Source organism: Coenobita brevimanus, chromosome 102 (genome assembly GCF_032717465.1).
Source record: "Coenobita brevimanus isolate Jiangsu-jjx chromosome 102, ASM3271746v2, whole genome shotgun sequence".
In the NCBI taxonomy this organism is placed as follows: domain Eukaryota; kingdom Metazoa; phylum Arthropoda; class Malacostraca; order Decapoda; family Coenobitidae; genus Coenobita; species Coenobita brevimanus.
The window spans coordinates 30,141,873-30,161,657 of record NC_137055.1 but is presented as its reverse complement, the minus strand read 5'-3'; the positions used below and the strand labels follow the sequence as shown (position 1 = coordinate 30,161,657).

The 19,785-nt window shown below is 40.5% G+C and overlaps 1 protein-coding gene across 1 annotated transcript in view; it reads right to left on the bottom strand.

Annotated features, from left to right (window-relative positions):
- The window catches only part of LOC145415429 (ionotropic receptor 21a-like), a 331,047-nt gene that overhangs the window by 261,569 nt on the left and 49,693 nt on the right, over positions 1 to 19,785 (bottom strand). The window contains exons 4-7 of the mRNA XM_080284708.1: positions 19,245 to 19,369; positions 17,261 to 17,455; positions 4,656 to 4,824; positions 3,768 to 3,938 (exon numbers count right to left, since the gene is read on the bottom strand). Coding sequence (XP_080140834.1) covers positions 3,768 to 3,938; positions 4,656 to 4,824; positions 17,261 to 17,455; positions 19,245 to 19,369 — 660 coding nt within the window. The remainder of the gene's footprint in view (positions 1 to 3,767; positions 3,939 to 4,655; positions 4,825 to 17,260; positions 17,456 to 19,244; positions 19,370 to 19,785) is intronic.

The window sequence follows — 19,785 nt, the reverse complement described above, 5'->3', positions numbered from 1 at the left end:
ACATCTGACTTGCTGTGTCGAACCCAAAGTACTGGAGGAACCTCGAGGAATGAATAGTCAAAAAGTTTTGAGATTCAAGACGACCCAGGAAAATATTTCGGCCATGCCTGGATCCCGAAATTCGGCCCTATATCAACATTTGGTAAGCTTGCCAGGCTTAGGTTGCCGAGGCTACTGTTTCGACATAATAATTACATCGCCACCTCGAATACTGATGAAGGAGTTTCTAGTATACTACAGTAAATATTTCGATAATATCTGCATAATATCGTTTCATTAGTGTATTTCCCATTTTTTTTATTCTAATAAACGTATGTTACTAATCCCAGACACAGTCAAGATTACCAAAGGAGGAAATCCTCTTTCATAAAATGCCACAACCTACTACGACCTCGTTACCAGACAGAACCAGCAGGGTATTGTGAATGGATCAGGTTTGAGTGTCCACAATAGTACAATGACTACGATAGTGCTTAGCTGCTAAATATTCATTACAAAATCAAGCATTCAGTAATATCCATTGTAGTACCAGTACGTATTGAACTAGTAATATATTAACGTTCTATATTTTGTACAGTGAAGTTGGATGAGAAGGAAATGGAAAATGTGAATGCGTTTAAGTACTTGGGTAGTGTGATGAGTAAGGATGGAAGTTTAGAGGGTGAAGTGCTTGAAAGGGTACAACAAGGAAGAAAGATTACTCGTTCCTTGAAAGCAGTGATAAGAAACAGGGAAGTGAGTATGGAAGTGAAAAAGTTACTCCATGACAGTATTGTGATACCAACTCTAACGTATGGAAATGAAGCTTGGACCTTGTTGGAGGGAGAGAAAGCTGTGGAAATGAGTTGAAAGGAGCATGTGGAGTCACATGGAGAGACAAATTGACAAATGAGGAAATATAGGATCGTTGTGGTGTGGATGTGGATGTGATAGGAAGCGTTAGGAGAAACACTGAGGTAGTTTGGCCATGTGGAGAGGATGAAAAGTGAGAGACTAACGAGGAGAGCGTATGTGAGTGAGGTAGAGGGGGGGGAGAGGGAGGGGGAGGCCAAGGATGAAATGGAGGGATGGAGTGGAGAGGTCTATGAGAGAGGGGGGGGGGTAAGCTGGGAGCAGGGCAGTGAAATGAAGGGGAACAGGGCGACATGGAGTTGATTTATTTGTGGCCACCCCTTACGGGATTAAGGCGTCTGGCAATAGACAGATAGATATTCTGTCTGATAACTCAGAGGGTATTTTGTAGGAAAAAGGTTGAAAGCTGTGGAAAAAGAAAAAAAAAAAGGATATTCACGGATAGGTAAGACTCTTGGACGTTTTGGTTTCCCCTTGTCCCTAGTATAAGCGTGGACTTGCATACAACGTCGACGGTTGTGAGTCGGATTCCAAAAGTTTTCTTCTGTCGCCCTACCTTAATTTATGTAGAGAAACCCCAAATGGTTCACTCTTTCAGGTCTATGGGGTCTTTGTGTTCTTGTGACCAGAGGATTTTCTTTTCTAGAGTGGATCATTAGAACTGGAGTGGATAGAGTGGTTAGATTAATCATTCGTTAACTTCTCTTCTAAGAGCTCTCCTAAATCGAGTGAAACTGTCTCAAGACTATAAAAATTAAATAAGAATTGACTTACAAATTATGCAAATGAAACAAGAACATTTACTAAGCGGCAACTACACCCACGGGTTAATAACCAAATCCATGACTACGGTAATGTCTTTGTTCTCTTTAATCAGGCTACCACCAGTAGTTTAGGGGCCAGTGATGACACTGTATAATCTCTCCAGTTTAGAAACTCTCCTCTCAGGTGAAAACTTCTCCAGAAGTGGCAACAATATAACAAAGTATATCGAGGGACTGCTGCAGTTAAGAATTACATTAAGGAGCGACCAGAACACTGACTCATTAAAGTACGGTATAGGAAAAGTGTGAGAATAAGTGAACGTAGCACAAGCATGAAAAAATATACTCAATATGGATACAACACTCCTAAAAACAAAACAAAAATTGAAAAATCCTCTACACATTAACCCCTTGAGACGAAGGCGTAATTATTCTCACTAGCAACAGTTTTTTTCTGCTTGAAAAACTTTTCAAAAAGGAAGTTTTTTTTATTGCCTTCATAAACCTCTTCGGTTTGGAATACATTTTTGAAGCATAAGAAAATCGCCTGGTAGTAGCAGGCATAATCTAAAATGGGCGTCACCCGGATTCGAGATGCTAATGATGGACTCCACCATTTACTGGTGAACAGGGTATATTTTTCTGTTAAAGCCGTAAAATCCTTGGCTTATCAGAATATGGGGTCAAATTAGAATCTGAATAATAAAAATGACAAAAGAGAACTGCCATCTCGTCCTTGAAAAAAAAATGACAATATTTATAAAATACTTCCTATTCCAGACAATTTTATTGTAAGACCCTCCCAAGGGCCAGGCAAAGAAATGTCTGTCATTGGGTGATAGTGACAAACTACCTAGAGTCAGCACCACAGGACAGCCTACGTCGTTGTGTAACGGGACTCCTTCTGTAATTAAGAAAAGTAAGTTTTGATCTTTTAAGATTTTTTTTTTTTTTTTTTTTTTGTGTCCGACTCTGGGCAAAGGCTCAGGGCCTATTTCTTGGGGGCAGCTGCCTATCCCAAGGCCCAGTAGTCCTCCTACACCTCCACATGTCACCACTTCGGCGCTAACACCCACCGTCCATATTGAATACATGCTAGGGCTGTCTCATATAGGACTGGTGTATTGGTATTAGAGGGGGTACTTTTACGACATGTCGGCGGGTCATCTGGTAGATCAGGAAAGTCTGCTTTTAGGAAATTCAAATCCTTAAACTGTTCCCTGCCCCAGCCGAGATTCGATCCTGGGTCCATTAGGACTGCAAGCCGCCTCTCTATCGATTCAGCCACCGCCTCTTTAACCTTTGGGAATGTGTATAGCAGGTTGAAATCTGATGGGGTAGTTTCAGAAGTAGGCTGTCGATAGTCAGTTTTGTTGTTGGATGCATGGTTCTGAGATATTTGGCTTTCCCTAAAAAATTGGCAGTTCTGGGAAATTTTAGTTTCAGTAAGTCTAACTGGATCTCATTTGAGTTTGTTGAGATTTGTCTGGTGTGAATATGCAGATAAATCTTGGCGAAAAAAAATTGAGATTGAACAATTGTTAGAGATAGACGGATTGTCAGACAGAAATACAGACAGATGCATAGATAGGCAGATAAGTTGAATGGAGAAATAGTTAACGTTAGTCGAACAGACGAAAGGATACTGGTAAAAACTAGCTAGATGGGTGAATGGACGTATAAAACGAAGAGCAGATAAAATAGAGTAGATGTATGGAAGGGTAAATGGATGGATGCACGGATATATATGGATAGAGCAGCGTCTTGCAACTCTATGGGGCAAGACTGGGAGATGTCAAGCGTTTCTTGGTTATCTGGTCTGTTTCTTCTGAGTTTCAAGGGAAACTAATGTACCTTTTGAAGGACCATCTTTTTTAATCTTTTCCACTAGCTGACTGTAGAGGTTCATTTATTTTTCAGTTTCATTTTACAATAGCGAAGTATTTTTTTTTTTTTTTTCCAAGAAAGAAACATCCTGCTACATACCTTGTTTGTTTTCCAGGAGGAAAGCTGTGTAAAAAAAAAAAAAAAAATCGCCAAAAAATCCCGTCTACCAGAATTAAACTTTGCCGTCTGAATGTTGCAAGAGCAAAATATAAAAATAAATAATCGAACTGATAAGGCTAACGAATGTAGTAACCCAACTTTTACCTAGTAGATCCAGAGACCATGACTGATGTTGCGCAGAGTTATAGCGTAGGCTGTGGCTGATGTACAGTGTGTTGATGGCGTTGAGATGGACAGGGTTGGCTTCAAGGGTCTGTATAGTCAAACCATTTCCAGTGTACACCACAAGGTACCTTAATGCACCGTAGAACCATCCTGTAAATATACAAAAACTTGGGAGGTATCTTTGATAAACTTTCGTCAGTACAATGATGTATTTTAAGCTTATTATTCCTACTACAAGATGATTTTATGCATTTTAGGAAAGTCTTAAAAATGGACCGGTTAGATAGACCTTCGTTAATACTTCAGTGCGAGAGGACTTTCCAAATAAGATCGTACTCGTATGCAAGTAACACAACTAAAATTTGCGTAATCGGATTCAAGGGTTCATAACGTGAGGTGAGGTAGCGTACTGAAACAAAGAATGAGAATGTATGAAGTAGGAGAACTATCGAATAAGCTCAGTGAAATGGGCCGCACAATACTTACAAACGATCTAAACCTTAAAACTAGCTTCAGCTCAACATCCCCCCCCCAAAAAAAAAAAAAAAAATCCTCTCGATTACCAAGTCAAACTTGAGTGCAGCCCTTACGTATTTCATGAATCAATTACGATTCTTTGATATTTCATTAGCGTCTTCAACTTCCATACTCCACTTTTTACACATTATCCCTTTATCTTAAGAAGGCATACCTCCCTTCCTCTCACATGTGTACTCACTATTATATTCATACATCCACTGTATTTCGACTTGTTCTCTCTCCATGAGAGTTTATAATTCGACATCTTTCATGAATCTCTACTTCCTACTCTATGCGGTAACATAAGCCACGCATGCCCCTTGACAGTCCCATATCTATTTCTCTCACTCTTGACACTAGCACCAGTCGAATAGGGAGGTTCTTCCGAGGTGGATGGCAAGCTGGTGACAGGGAGAGCTGTAACTCTCGTTTTTCCAGCCCTCAAGACATTTTCAGCATTTTCATTAACACAGAGAATTGGCAAGCATACTCTCGTAATACCTCTACTTCCAACTGTCTACACCACATTATACACATTAGACATGACACTTTCTATTTCCATCCCCTCTTAGCACTGGACGCTGGAGTATTATCAGTGAATTTGGTGGTACCTCAGATTGCCACAAGGTAGAGCTGGTGGCACACTATTTTGAACTCCAGATCAGCTAACTTTGATAATTCATTAAACAAACTAAATTACCTAAATATTACCATATATATCTGTATAGTTTATTGCTCCCCCCATGCTTCTTCAGAACCCAGCGTATTTCGCTTCATATTCACACAGTTGACCAGCCTGAACCTCACCCTTACCACTGAAATTACTGTTCTGTGTGATTTAAAGTCCATAGTGTTTAATGGTTATTGTATTCTGCCATGACTGTCGATACTGGTCTAAAATGCAAACTGTTTTCAGAATCAATCTCACGACCAACCAGAATACCATAGTGCCTACCTCTTGGACCTATTCCTGACAAATAACCCAGAACAGTACAGGACAGAGGTACTGCTACCACTTGGATCCTTCGACCACAATCTCATCAAAGCCTCATTTGTACATTGCCCCAAACCACCCCGTTCTAAACCATTCAGAGAGACCAGATTGCACTTTCAGAAATTATCCTGCTGATATTCAAAGACAATCTTTCTTCTCCACTGACATCACTTCTTGCCAGTCCCTCATTAATGACTTTATGGAAACTGGTATGAAACTGGTATGAAATTGTTCATAACCAAATTGTTGACAAATGGTTTGATAGCCACTGTGCCAGAGAAACGAGGCAAAAGTCTTTAGCATACAACTTTTATTTTAAAAAAAGAAAAAACATGAATCCCAGTCAATTTAAAATTGTTACAAACCAAGCAAAAGCTGCTCACCAAATCAAACTTTCTTCACAACCGAACATTCAGACTATTAAACCAGTAAAACGTGCTTTGTGAGCGCATGACGAGCGAGCGCCATGTTATCACTATCTCCCTCTGATGTACACGTACGGAAACTTTTAAAATTTGCTTTCATAATTCAGGCGTTCAATTACAGCCAAACGTTCCCCTTGGAAACTTGAGATTCCAGTGGGTTCCTACACCTCTGTGGGTGAGACTTTAGTTGATAGACTTTACTGAATGAATATGTCATATGCATAAAGAATTTCAACTCTATATTGGAGTAAAGTTATTAGAGTGTTTCGTGTGACGGTTGGTCCGGGCCGCTCAAACTTAACCAAGAGTAAACATCACTCGCTCGCTTCGCCCGCTCATTCGTAATTATCCTAATGACAACAGAAGACGAAGGGGAGCTGCAAGTCTTGGTGGATGAATTTGGGAGAGTGTGTAAGAAACGGAATCTAAAGGTGAATGTAGGGAAGAGTAAAGTGATGGTCTTTGAGAGAGGTGAAGTCCGTGAATGTACAGCGAGGTTGGATGGTGAAGAAATGGAAAATGTGAGTACGTTTAAGTACTTGGGGAGTGTGATGAGTAAGGATGGAGGGTGAAGTGCTTGAAGGGGTACAACAAGGAAGAATGGTTGCTGGTTCCTTGAAAGCAGTGATAAGAAACAGGGAAGTGAGCAGATACCAACTCTAACATATGGAAGTGAAGCTTGGACGTTGTTGGAAGGACACAAGTCAAGAGTGAGAGGAGAGGAAATGAGTTATTTAACAGGAGCCTGTGGAGTCACATGGAGAGACAGGCTGACAAATGAAGATATAAAGGAGCGTTGTGGTGTGGATGTGGATGTAATAGGAAGCGTTAGGAGGATCACACTGAGGTGGCTTGGCCATGTGGATAGGATGGAGGGTGAGAGACTGACGAGGAGAGTGTATGTGAGTGAGGTGGAGGGGGGGATAGGGAAGAGGAGGCCGAGGATGAGATGGAGGGATAGAGTGGAGAGGTATATGAGTGAGGGGGGTGTGAGTTGGGAGCAGGGCAATGAAATGGCGGGAGACAGGGCGACTTGGAGGCGATTTGTTTGTGGCCACCCCGTACTGAATTAAGGCGTCTGGCAATAGATAGATAGATAGACAAACAACAGAATATCTTTGTCAACTCTCAGTTCATTCAGTAATAACTTTAACGAGTCATCACCCATTCCTTCACTAAAAACTTCAGATTGAAACACTGTACGAGTAAACGGCCCGTGTAGAAAAGTGAACATTCTTGCCAGTATGTTCGCCAGAAATTTTATTATAAAGGAAGCCAATCAGAAAATTCTTGTACTAGAACTTGACTCCCCTGAAATGGCTCCATTTAAGATACAAACTAGATAATAAAATCCATCCTAGACATTTTGCCAAAAAACAAAGCTCCAGGTCCAGATGGAATTCCTCCAGTCATTTTGAAAGTCTTCTCCAGAATTTGTTCCTGTTCTAGCTTAATAATTCAGACTGTGGATACGTACTTCCTCAATACTTAATACTTGGAAAGAAGCCATATCCACCCAATTCCCCAGAAAGAAACTTCCTCTGACCCCTCTGACTACAAAACAATAGCTATAACATCTTCCCTTGGTAAAATATTTGAATGTAATGAATAAGCACATTGTTAAACATCTTGAATCCAAGAACTTCATTAGTAACAGAGTTTTCGCCACGAAAGATCCATTGTTGATGTGGTCAGTCTCTTCACTCACACCATCTGTCAGTCCCCTGCTCTCCAAGTTCCCTTGCTATGGCCTATCAACTTTTGTTCCATTGATTTACTCATATCTCAGCTTCAGAAAGATAAAAATAAATGATGTACTCGTATATTTCAATTTCAACTCAAGTAGATGATGTATATTCCAATTTCCACTCAGTTTATGCCGATGTGCCAAAGGATCAGTCCTGGCTCTAACGGTATTCCTAATTCATTTTAATTATTTGTTATATATCACCCATAATCCCATTCACCCATATACAGATGACTCAAATCTTCACAGTTCCTTCTCATTTAAACCTTCGTTCACAAAGTTTAATATCTCTAACTTACAACTCAGTACAGCAGTCTCCATAAATCAAGACATCTATGATCACTGAATGGGGACAAAATAACATTGTCTCAATTAATGCAAGGAAAACCAAATATATACAGTTTGCCAATAGACAGATATTGCCTGATTCCTATATTACCTTCAGTGCTACTAATATTCCCATATCAAAAAGTTTTGAAATTCTCGGTGTTTCACTTAACACTACTTTCAGCTGGACCTCTCGTGTTGGAGGACTTGCTAAAACCTCTTCAGAATAAGTTGGATTATTGAACAAAATTCGTAACTTCGTCACTGACAAGCAGTTACCTATAATTAACAAGAGCCATGTGCAGTCTCAGCTGGAATATCGCTCACCTTTGTGGAGTGGGTGTGGAGAGGCTGCACTTAAGCAACTGGACAAAAGTCAGAGGAAAGCTGTAAGAATTATTAATAACATTGCAAAAATATCAATGAACTACCTCCTCTACTGGTAGGAAGGAATGTTGCCTCCCTTGCATTATTTCATAGATACTTTTATGACAAATGCTCAGACGATGTCGCATCCATTGTGCCACCTCTCCACGTTATACGGACGTCTGGTAGCACTCTTGACTGAACTGTCACACTGATATATTGCAGAACTCCTGCCAATCAAAATTCTTTTATTCCCAAAACTGCATCTCTTTGGAACTCGCTTCGCCAGATTAATTTCCCCCTAAACTTCAACCTACAGCAATTCAAGCCAAACTGCTACAGATTTTGTTCATGAATGAATGACACCTGTAATCTGGTTTATGGATTATTCATTTTGTTTTTCCTTCCCCTGTTTTATCTTCTGTAAAACACACACACACACACACACACACACACACACACACACACACGGACGATGCAAAAGTGTCGAATATTAATGCTGAGAAAAATACACATTTTGCAACCCTTGTTCAGCCTCCATACTGTCCTCTATTTCGTATCAAGGTCTTTAAAGCACCGGCAACGTGAATTTCTTGAGCCATTATACTCATTTTTTTTTTTTAATGCAGACAAGAATGAGACAAAGGCTGGAAGCTTAAAAAGTTGTAATTTTCAAGAAATATCAGAACAAACAGAACCATACTGAATATCTTTTCATTTCGAGATATCACCTAGACACGTTTTGTTACGTTTTACTACTCTTCCTCTTGGATTAAATTTTTCTATTATTATTAGGCTTGTTCAGAGGTATCTGTTTCGCCGATTTGTTTTTATTTGCTTATTGTTTCTCTTTTTTCAGATTAGTTAATACTTCAACATGTTTGGTCTCTGTTGTCCTTAATTATATTTATTGTCAAGGGTGTTACGGAACAGAGAAAGATAATGTACACTTTAAGTGAGAATACTAAAAAATCACTACTGTCCCGTAAAGTTCCAGGTTCAAACAAAAGAGTTAGGTAAAATTACAAGTTAAAGTTCAATGCTCAAACTAACAACAAAACATTCAGGACTCATAAGGATAATGTAATGGCAAATAAACAGGTTAAAAATATGGTTAACTGCAATAGCCTCTATTAACACGAAATTAGCAAGAGTAAATTTATCTAAGTAAGCCCTGATAAAATGAGATACCAGATAATACTCAGTGAATGCCAGATAAATTCTTACAGATACAAACTATTATCAAAAATGACTGACATAAAACCCAACATCAATCAAAAACCTCACTAGGCCTAAGAATCAACCTTATGCTACACCGTACAAGAAAAAAATGCAATAACACTTATACTCAAATTACACACAGCTGCTAGATGTTTGGAGATTTCTTGAGCACTCACAATAATAATATCTGTACAGGGGAGGACAGAGATGTGAACAAAATGAGGAGCAGATCTAAGTGGCAATGATGCAGAGACTGAGCTCATTATATAGGGGCCGGCGGAACTTGATACAACTTGTAAGAAGGACGCGCAAATGAAGCCATGGGGACAAAGAGTGGACAACCCCGCTTTGAATAACAGAGAGAACGACTTACTCTACTATAACGGTAGGAGGGGGGGACTGAGGCAGAACACGCTCGTGATCAAACATGCAGCATACTGTGCGTTAAAATTACACAAAGGATGATGAAATCATAAGCTATGTAACACCTCCCCACAAAGAAAAAAGAAATTTACAAAGGAAATTTCTTATTACTCTAAAACAATCTGTATATGGCATTACAGACCATGCAAAGGTCTTTCCTAATGTTACAAAAAAGGAGATCTCCCTAGCACGTTCAGTCATAGGTACTTGCCAGTATCCCTTTAACAAATCAAACTTACTTATGTACCTAGCCTTTCCGATCTTGTCTATGCAATCTTCCACACGAGGGAGAGGGTAAGTGTCTGTTTTGGTTATCTGATTAACACGTCTGTAGTCGATGCAAAGCCGCTGCGACCCACCTGGCTTAGGGACTAGAGTGACAGGAGAACTCCACTCGCTCTGACAGGGCTCAATCATCTTGTGGTCCAACAGGTAGCCAAGCTCCTTCTGGATGAGAGGAACTTTCACTGGGTTCACACGGTAAGGAGGCAATTTAATTGGCTTTGCGTCTCCAACATCGACATCATGCATCAACACAGTGGTTCTTCCTGGAGTGGCACGGAACACTTGCGGGTACTCCTGCAGTAATGCCGAAAACTCCTGCCTTTCCTTGGGAGGTAAATAAGAAAGCTTAGTCTGGAGATCATTCATGATATCAGGATTCTTCCCCAAACTATCACTCAGGCTCATACTGCATGGGAGAGCTTCACTTGCAGACTCGGGTGGAACAGCTACAGTGCAGACTGGATTATTTTCGTCCCGCCTGTGATATAACTTTAGCATGTTGATGTGACATAGTTGCTTGCTCTTTCTACGATCTGGTGTGGCGATGACATAGTTGACATCACTGAGTTTCTTCTCCACGAAATAAGGGCCACTAAACTTGGCTTGAAGAGGTTGCCCATGAACTGGTAGCAGAATCAAAACCTGATCTCCTGGCTGAAAGTGGCGTAACCTGGACTTCTTATCATACCAAGTCTTCATCTTCTCCTGAGCAGCTCCTAAATTCTCTCTCGCCAGCTGTAAAGCAGTGGACAGCCGTTCTTTGAACTTCATCACATACTCCAGCAGGTTGACGTCATCTTCCTCCGACAGCCAGCATTCCTTGAGTAACTTAAGGGGTCCTCTTACTTCATGGCCAAACAGTAGTTCAAAAGGTGAGAAGCCCAGTGATTCATTTGGAGATTCTCTTGCAGCAAACACAACGAATGGAAGACCTTTATCCCAGTCTTTCTGATGTTTCAAACAGTATTTCTTGAGCATCGATTTGAGTGTTTGATGATATCTCTCCAACGCTCCTTGGGTCTGGGGATGGTAAACTGAAGACGTGATCTGGGTGATGCCCAACTCTTTCAGAGACTGCTTGAAAACGTTTGACATGAAATTACTTCCCCGGTCTGACTGTACCTCCTTGGGCAGACCAAACTTTGTGAAGAACCCTAGCATTTCCTTAACCACGTTCTTTGCTGAGATGTTTCTAAGTGGAATGGCTTCAGGATAACGAGTAGCCATATCAATCATGGTCAACACATAAGAAAATCCTGAAGAAGTCTTAGGAAGAGGGCCCACAATATCCACCAACACACGGGTGAAAGGCGCCTCAAAAGGAGGAATGGGAACTAGAGGTGCAACCTTTTCGGTCTGATTACACTTCCCCACAACTTGACAGGTGTGACAAGACTTACAATACCAGGAAACATCCCTGAAGATACCTGGCCAGTAGAAGTGTTTCAAAATGCGTGCCACAGTCTTCCTCACTCCAAGGTGTCCTGCCAAACTGGAATCATGAGCCACTCTAATGATATCCTGCCTACAAACACGAGGGATGACAACTTGATGTACAACCTCCCATTCACAGTCGGCTGATGCTGTTGGGGGTCTCCACTTCCTCATAAGTACTCCTGACTTTACATAATAACAAGTAGAAGCACCGGCTGACTCTTCTTCACTGTAAGCAGAGTTAGCTAGACCTTTCAACTCAGGGTCAGCAACCTGCAACTCAACCAACTCTTGACGAGACAAATTATCAACACTACGGGGTACTGCCTCATTTGGTGAGTGGTCCAAATTAGCAAGAAAAGTGTCAGCTAGGATAACATCATCATCATCATTATCCTCTAAATCACCAGTAACTTTAGACTTAGCCCTAGTAACAGCACATGCAGGGAACACATCAGGGACATCACAATCCTGGGACGCAGCCACTGGCTCACTAGACAACTGAGGAGCTGGACACACTTGACTTCCACCAATATCATTTCCAAGTAAGAAAGTTACACCTGACATTGGGAGTGTCTCAACCAACCCAACCATAACGGAACCATTAACAAAACCAGACTCTAAATTCACTCTGCACAGAGGGACAGAGAAGTAATTATTCCCTACACCTTGTAAGATTACAGTTTCATCAGAGGAATTAACATTAGAGCCTAGAACACTGGTCAGCATAAGGGATTGGCAAGCACCTGTGTCACGATATATTTTAACTGATTTCCTGTCATTACTGTCCAGAGGACTGACAAAACCATCAGACAGGAAATTAGCACATGAACTCTTGAGAGTGTCACCCACGTTACTGCTCAAAAGAGGAGCTCCATCATGAGAATTTAAGTTACCCCTCAAAGCAGGTTCAGTTAACTCAGTTAAAGAATTCTGGGAACTCTCAAGAGTGGACACTAGACCAATTGACTGAATATTTAAAGACTCCTTTTTGTTCACATCACGCTGTCTCCTGAAACATCTCTCCGTAGTATGACCAAGCTTACTACAATAAGTACATTTACTTTTCTGAAATCTAGAGGTGAAGCTGGTATTTACTTCCTGAGAAACATCATCTTTATTCTCTTTCCTGTTACCTGTACTCTGATTAGAGGCAACGTACTTACTCTCAGCTTTCCCTTTTTCTTTAGAATATCTCTTGTGAGTGAGAACATATTCATCAGCTAAAACAGCAGCATCAGACAAATTATCTATTCTTTTCTCATCAAGATATAGGCTTACATCTTTATAAATACACCTTTTGAAGTCCTCCAGCAAAATCATCTGCTTAAATTTATCAAAATCAGAATCCACATTCTTAGAATTTAACCACTGCTCTAACAGATCTTCTTTGATTTTTGCATACTCAACATGGGATTGCTTATCTTGCTTGTAAGTTGTCCTAAATTTTACTCTATAGGCTTCAGGAACAAGCTCATAGGCCTTAAGAATCAAGCTCTTAACTACATCATAATTATCAGATTGATCCTGAGGCAAAGATGCATAAGTTACCTGAGCTTTACCGGTGAGAACAGTTTGAAGGAGTACTGGCCAATACTTTTTTGGCCAATTAAAACCTGTAGCTACCCTCTCAAACAACTGAAAATACTTTGTTAAATCAGATTCATTAAAAGGAGGGACAAGTTTAACATTTTTAACCACATCAAAATCATCAGAGCTAGATGATCCAGTTCCACCTTGTTTCATGCGATACTCATGGTCTGCCTGAATCCTAGCAATTTCAACTTGTGCCTCAGCCTCCCTAGCACGGGCCTCCTGCAGGGCTAGCTGTAACTTAGCTAATTCAATCTGCGTTTGCTCATTTGGAGGAGTTACATTAAACAAGCTTTCATTAATCATGTCAACAATCTGATCTTTAGAATGATGAGAGCGAACAACAATTCCCAATTGTTGAGCAACACGCTTAAGTTCATTCTTTGTTCTGTTTTCTATATCACACACTGTTTGCACATTTGACAAAAAATCTTTGGCTTCATCAAGTGTAGTAATAGTAGCCATCATGAATAAGTAACAGTCACAAAATATCAAGCAATATCCTTATGATAATATCCTGAATATCCTGATAAGAGGTCGCCAAATTTATGTTACGGAACAGAGAAAGATAATGTACACTTTAAGTGAGAATACTAAACAATCACTACTGTCCCGTAAAGTTCCAGGTTCAAACAAAAGAGTTAGGTAAAATTACAAGTTAAAGTTTAATGCTCAAACTAACAACAAAACATTCAGGACTCATAAGGATAATGTAATGGCAAATAAACAGGTTAAATATATGGTTAACTGCAATAGCCTCTATTAACACGAAATTAGCAAGAGTAAATTTATCTAAGTCAGCCCTGATAAAATGAGATACCAGATAATACTCAGTGAATGCCAGATAAATTCTTACAGATACAAACTATTATCAAAAATGACTGACATAAAACCCAACATCAATCAAAAACCTCACTAGGCCTAAGAATCAACCTTATGCTACACCGTACAAGAAAAAAATGCAATAACACTTATACTCAAATTACACACAGCTGCTAGATGTTTGGAGATTTCCTGAGCACTCACAATAATAATATCTGTACAGGGGAGGACAGAGATGTGAACAAAATGAGGAGCAGATCTAAGTGGCAATGATGCAGAGACTGAGCTCATTATATAGGGGCCGGCGGAACTTGATACAACTTGTAAGAAGGACGCGCAAATGAAGCCATGGGGACAAAGAGTGGACAATCCCGCTTTGAATAACAGAGAGAACGACTTACTCTACTATAACGGTAGGAGGGGGGGACTGAGGCAGAACACGCTCGTGATCAAACATGCAGCATACTGTGCGTTAAAATTACACAAAGGATGATGAAATCATAGGCTATGTAACAAGGGTCATAGTTCAAGGGAATAGATTGTAGCTCCAGTCGAACAGGGTAACACGTCCAAGGTGGATGGAACGCTGAAGACAGGAAGAGCTGAAGCTCGCGTTTAATCAGCCCACAGGACTAGCCTCTGACCATCTCTTTTGCTGAACTTATTCAGCGTTTCAGTAACAGACAGTAGGCCCTATACAAATGCCTTCGAATGTCAGCACCAAACTACATGGTCATTACACTCCACTCTTCCTTAAAAAACAAAAAAGGGGGGGGGCATCTCTACACCCAGCCTACGAGTCCTCAGGGTGGGGGGGGTGGGGGGTGGACACAATAGTCCCACCATCTGCCCCTTTTTCTGTGACGGCCAAGTGAGATGCTTAGAAATATTGTCAGACTCACTTCTTCATTTCTGCAAAATGCATGGCCTTTCCTTTGTTATTCTTTCTGTTGAACACCACCTCTCTTCCTCTAAACTTCTCTTCCGCACTGAGACTCAGCTGTCAGGTGACTGTTAGCAAAAACATCTCTATATCCTCCTACTTTCTCTATACTCACTTCAAAGCCAAGTCTCGCTGTTGTGTATATGTACAGAACATGTCTTGTTCTCATGTTCTGAACTTGAATCTTCTGAATCCTCTACTCCCTGACTTCAGCTATCCTGCCATTCTCTGACTAAATATATCTGCTCTGTGTACTGATCCCCTAATTCTATTGACTATAAACTTCTTTGGCTATCTTCCTTCTAAGATGGAAAACATTCTATGTTTCTCTTTTCTCTGAAATCTCCATCGTAGGTGATTTCAATGTTCACCACTACCTTTGGTCCTCCTCTCCTTTCAATGATCCACCTGGTAAAACAAGCCTTCATCTCTTCTCTCCTTATTGACCTAGAGCAGCATGTCCAGCATGCCTTGGAGAGTTCCAAGAAACTTTGCCTTTCCCATACAACTACTTCTGCTTATATGTTACTCTTTTCTCTCCATTGGCCTCATCCAATCACACTCTTTTCACCATCTTGTCCTATCACTCCAGTAAGGCCTGTGGACCCTCATAAGAAGTGGTGATTTTACTTTGGAGCTGAAGATTGGGAGGTACTCAAGTAATGCTTCTTTTATTTTTCCCTGGAATTATTATTGCTTCCATGGACGAGCTCCATCTGAATATACCTCATGCATTACAGAGATTATTCTCATGGGCACAGAAGCATACATTCCTTTCTCTTGTCCTGTGACTAATAAAAAGAATATAATTTGTTTTATCATGCTTGTTCTAATGCTGTACACAACAAGAAGAAAGCCAATGAAAGGTACCAGAACCAACCCACTCCTGAATCTCATCTCATGTTTCCGTCCGGAATCGTTCTAAGTCTGTTATATGCTCTGCTAAAAATAATGTCATTCATATTAATGTTCTGAACCCTCTGACTCCAGTTCATCCAACTCCTTCTGGCACCTTACCAAAAACCATAATAGTAACAACTTTACTTCATCATCCATCCCTACTCTTTTCTGCTTTGATGGTTCTGTAGTTGTTTCTTCTACTGATAAAGCAAAACTCTTCGCTCAGACTTTCTCCTCCAATTTCACCTTATATGATTCCGTTGCTGTTCTTCCATCACTGTTCCCTTCTGAATTCTTCAAGGCTGACATCGTAATTTCATAATGTATGTGTTTTCTTCCATCACTGGCCTCAATATTAACGAGGCATATTGGCATGATGGGGTCCCTCCTGTTGTCAAGAAGTTTCTGTGTTTTCACCCTGCCTAAGTAAACCATTTTGCCATTCTCTGTCAACTTGTACCTTTGTTTCTTGCTTTAAGTTTGCTCTCATTCGGCCTGTCCCAAAGAAGGGTGACCATTCCCAACCCTTTAACTATCGTCCTCTAAGTATAGCTTAACTGCTTTAACATCCTTCGTTTCATGCCACCCACACTGAGTGAACCCGACAACCCTGCAGCTTACCTTGAATCTCCCTACCGTTCCAGTTGGTGAAGGGAGTCATCTGAGGAGTCTAAGGGTGAGAAGGAAGCTGGAGAGGACGCAAGTCGAGGAAAATACTTCCTGTGTGAGCGACACAGAGCCGAGGAGGGGGGAGGTCAAGAGAGAATTATTTGCCGCTCGAACCAGCCTTTGTGCTGGCCTCAATCGCCTCACCGCCCTGCGTCGCCCTTCTCAGGTGTATTTTTTGATTGCCATCAGCTGTAACCTACCAAGTAACGGTGTGTGGGGCTTTGTCAATTGTGTATATAATAGTGTGTGTATATCGTGTGTGTTGAAATTAAGTGCTTCATTAAAATTACGTGATCTGATGATAAGGTAAATAGATATAGGGCTATTGAAAAGTATAGCCAAAAGAATAGAAACGTAAAGAAGATAGCTTTATATTACACTGCATAAAATTAGAGAAATGAGCTGTATGATGTCAAATTAATCCAAAGAAATTTAGTTGTTAAGAGAAATTATGTGTTATAATTGTGTTAAGATGAATCATCATCGGCTCGTAACCTATTAAACACAGATGTGGGGGGCTCTGTGTGTCATTATAAAGTTTAAATAGGAAAAGGGCTTCAGTAAAATTACGTGAACTAACGAGAACCGAAATAGAAAGAAAGCAATTGAAAACCATTGCTAAGAAAATAGAAATATAATGATGTGCATATTTGTATTGGAGTATATTTGTATCAGAGAAGTAAAATTAGAGAAGTAAGCTGTATAAGTGAAGCTTATCAAAAGAACTTAGTTAAGTGATATGTATTAGGTTCGTAAGTGATTTTTGTTGTAAGTCCAGCTACAGAAGTTTATACCCATTTTTACCGTTCCCCCACGCACCACTGTGCACAGTGCCCCTGTGGAAGTGACAGCTGCTAGCAAACGATTAGAAAGGCAGCACGCCTTAGCCAGGGGGATGAGCATGCCTCGAGACATGGCCACTGAGCGCCACCAAAAGTTATCCTTATTCATCACCTCCTTATTCCTTAACACCAGAGCCTGGCCTTCAGCGGTTATTTGCTGTGGAAAAACGAGGAATGGTGAGACTGGTGGTTTAATGAATGCTTTTGGTATAATAAGAGCTGAGATGTGACGTCTTGAAAGCAAGCAATTTTGCGAATTTCACCCGCATGAGAGCGCTTGCAGTCAAAATATAGTCGAGGTTTGTTAATAATAAAAAAAAAAAAAGTTATCAAAACTTTTTCTGATCATCAGTATGCGTTCCCCCATCGATTCTTCATTGGCAGTCTAATCACCTTCATTTCAGGCTCTTGGTCATCCTTCTTTTGTGACTTTCACGAAAGCTTTGCCATTGTATTTGACATATCATAGGTTTTGATCTTGCCTGGTATAAAGCTTTGATTTCCAAACTGCCCTCTTACTATTTCTGTCCTTCTATATGTGTTTTTGTCTACAACATTTTCTGGTCATTCTATAGTTGTTGTAGACAACCACCATTCTTCTCCTTGAGCTTTCGATAGTGCTGTTCCTCAAGGTACTGTCCTGTCACCACCTATCTTCCTTCTATTCATCAATGGCCTTTTAAGGCGTACATCTAACCCTATCCACTCAGACGCTAAGTACTACACTCTTCACTTTTCCATATGCCTCCTGCAGCATCCATTTCAGCCGTTACCTCAACAAACAAAGGATATGGCTATGGCACAGTAACTAACTTGGCTCGTGTTTCATACCTTTGACGGAGATAAAAGTAATCTTTTTGACTTTATTGCATCAAATGACCAGTTCTTGGATCTTTTGACCCACCAGTATCTTCTGCAGGACTATTCTCTAATTTTTAACATTACCCAGCTCAATCCTGAGTTATCTTTGAACATAAGTGGGGTTTCTTTCGGAAATTATTTGGGAAGACCGTATTACCTCTTGTAAAAAAAAATGTATATATATGATCATATCCTCACACTCATCTTATTCAGGAAATATTTTGATGATTCAAGTTATTAATAGAAAACTTACAAAAAAGAGAACATCAAATGAAATATGAGATCAGTTTACACATTAGCACTGCCAGTGCGACACAACCTGAGTCGACCTCGTAGCAACAAGATGCTTCATTTACAGCCTAAACCATATCAAACTACATCTATCCAACGAATGGATAATCACCAAGGCTATCTTCACTAACAGGTCTACATCCAATTCCTACAGGAAAATGTTATATGACAGGAAACACATACTATTTACACCATAGAGCTACCCATAACCTACCCAAACCAACAATGTGATGAGCATTTTCTTGCATACAGTCTTTACTTTCAACAGATCAATTCAAACTCTCATTATAATGGCCTTAGGCCCTGGAGGCTTTTAGAATGTTAGTCATTTTTACAAACATCTTTTATACGATCCAGTACCTTAGTTTGATTCAACATCACTAGACACAATATTTCAAGGATTCAGGCAATGGTCCCCATGTCTTCCACGTGCCCGTGTACACATAAGCTGGCTCTTTCTGCATGTGCAAGTGATTCTCCTACACTGAGTCTTGCAGGTGCAAGTAAGAAGCTCTACACATGTCTGTTGAACAGCTGCTTGACTCAACAGTGTGGGCTGTAACTGTAGAGCCATTCAGTTCCCATCCACTTTCCTGTACTGAGGGCAGTTCAGGTTTTGATTCGATGGATTTGCACCATATGAGAGCCTGGTAGTTAGCCCGCAGCATATGTTGCACTAAGGCATCATGTGTTGGTGGTTGGGCATCTGGAGATTTCCGTCTAAACAGGCACGCACAAAGGGCATCAATTGATGTCTGATAATGACATACAGCTTTACAAAAAAAAATTCCTACATCTGACATTGTGTCCTCTGATAGGATGCCAGGTCCTAATCCTTCCTGAAGTGAGGGATTTTGCAGGAAGATCTTCCATGCAGACTTCTTACCATGCCCAGCAAACTGACTTGTTGCGTCGCACCCTGTCAACGAGTGGAAAGCAGGCAAATTACTGCACACATTTTGTGCTAGTGTCTGGGATACTGAATGCACAGGGATGTACTTTGGACATTTTCTTGTCCCTACACACATCCACACTGTGCTGAAATAATCTGACAAATGAATGAGCAAGACTAGAACATCTGTCCTTGCAGTATACCAGAAGTCTGTTAAAGCCAGATCTTCCTTCATCGAGAGCTTGTAGAATTATTCTGGTGTCAGCTTCCTCTTGGTCTGATTTAAGGGATGCAGAAACTTGGCCTGTAGAAGACTCAGCATCTTCTGTATCTTGAAAAACCACCAGCTGTTGTGCTTTTTTTTTTTTTTTTTTCGCCATCACAATCTATGGAACTTCTGTTAATAAGCTCACTTTATAAGAAAGCTGTGAGGTCAGATTTGT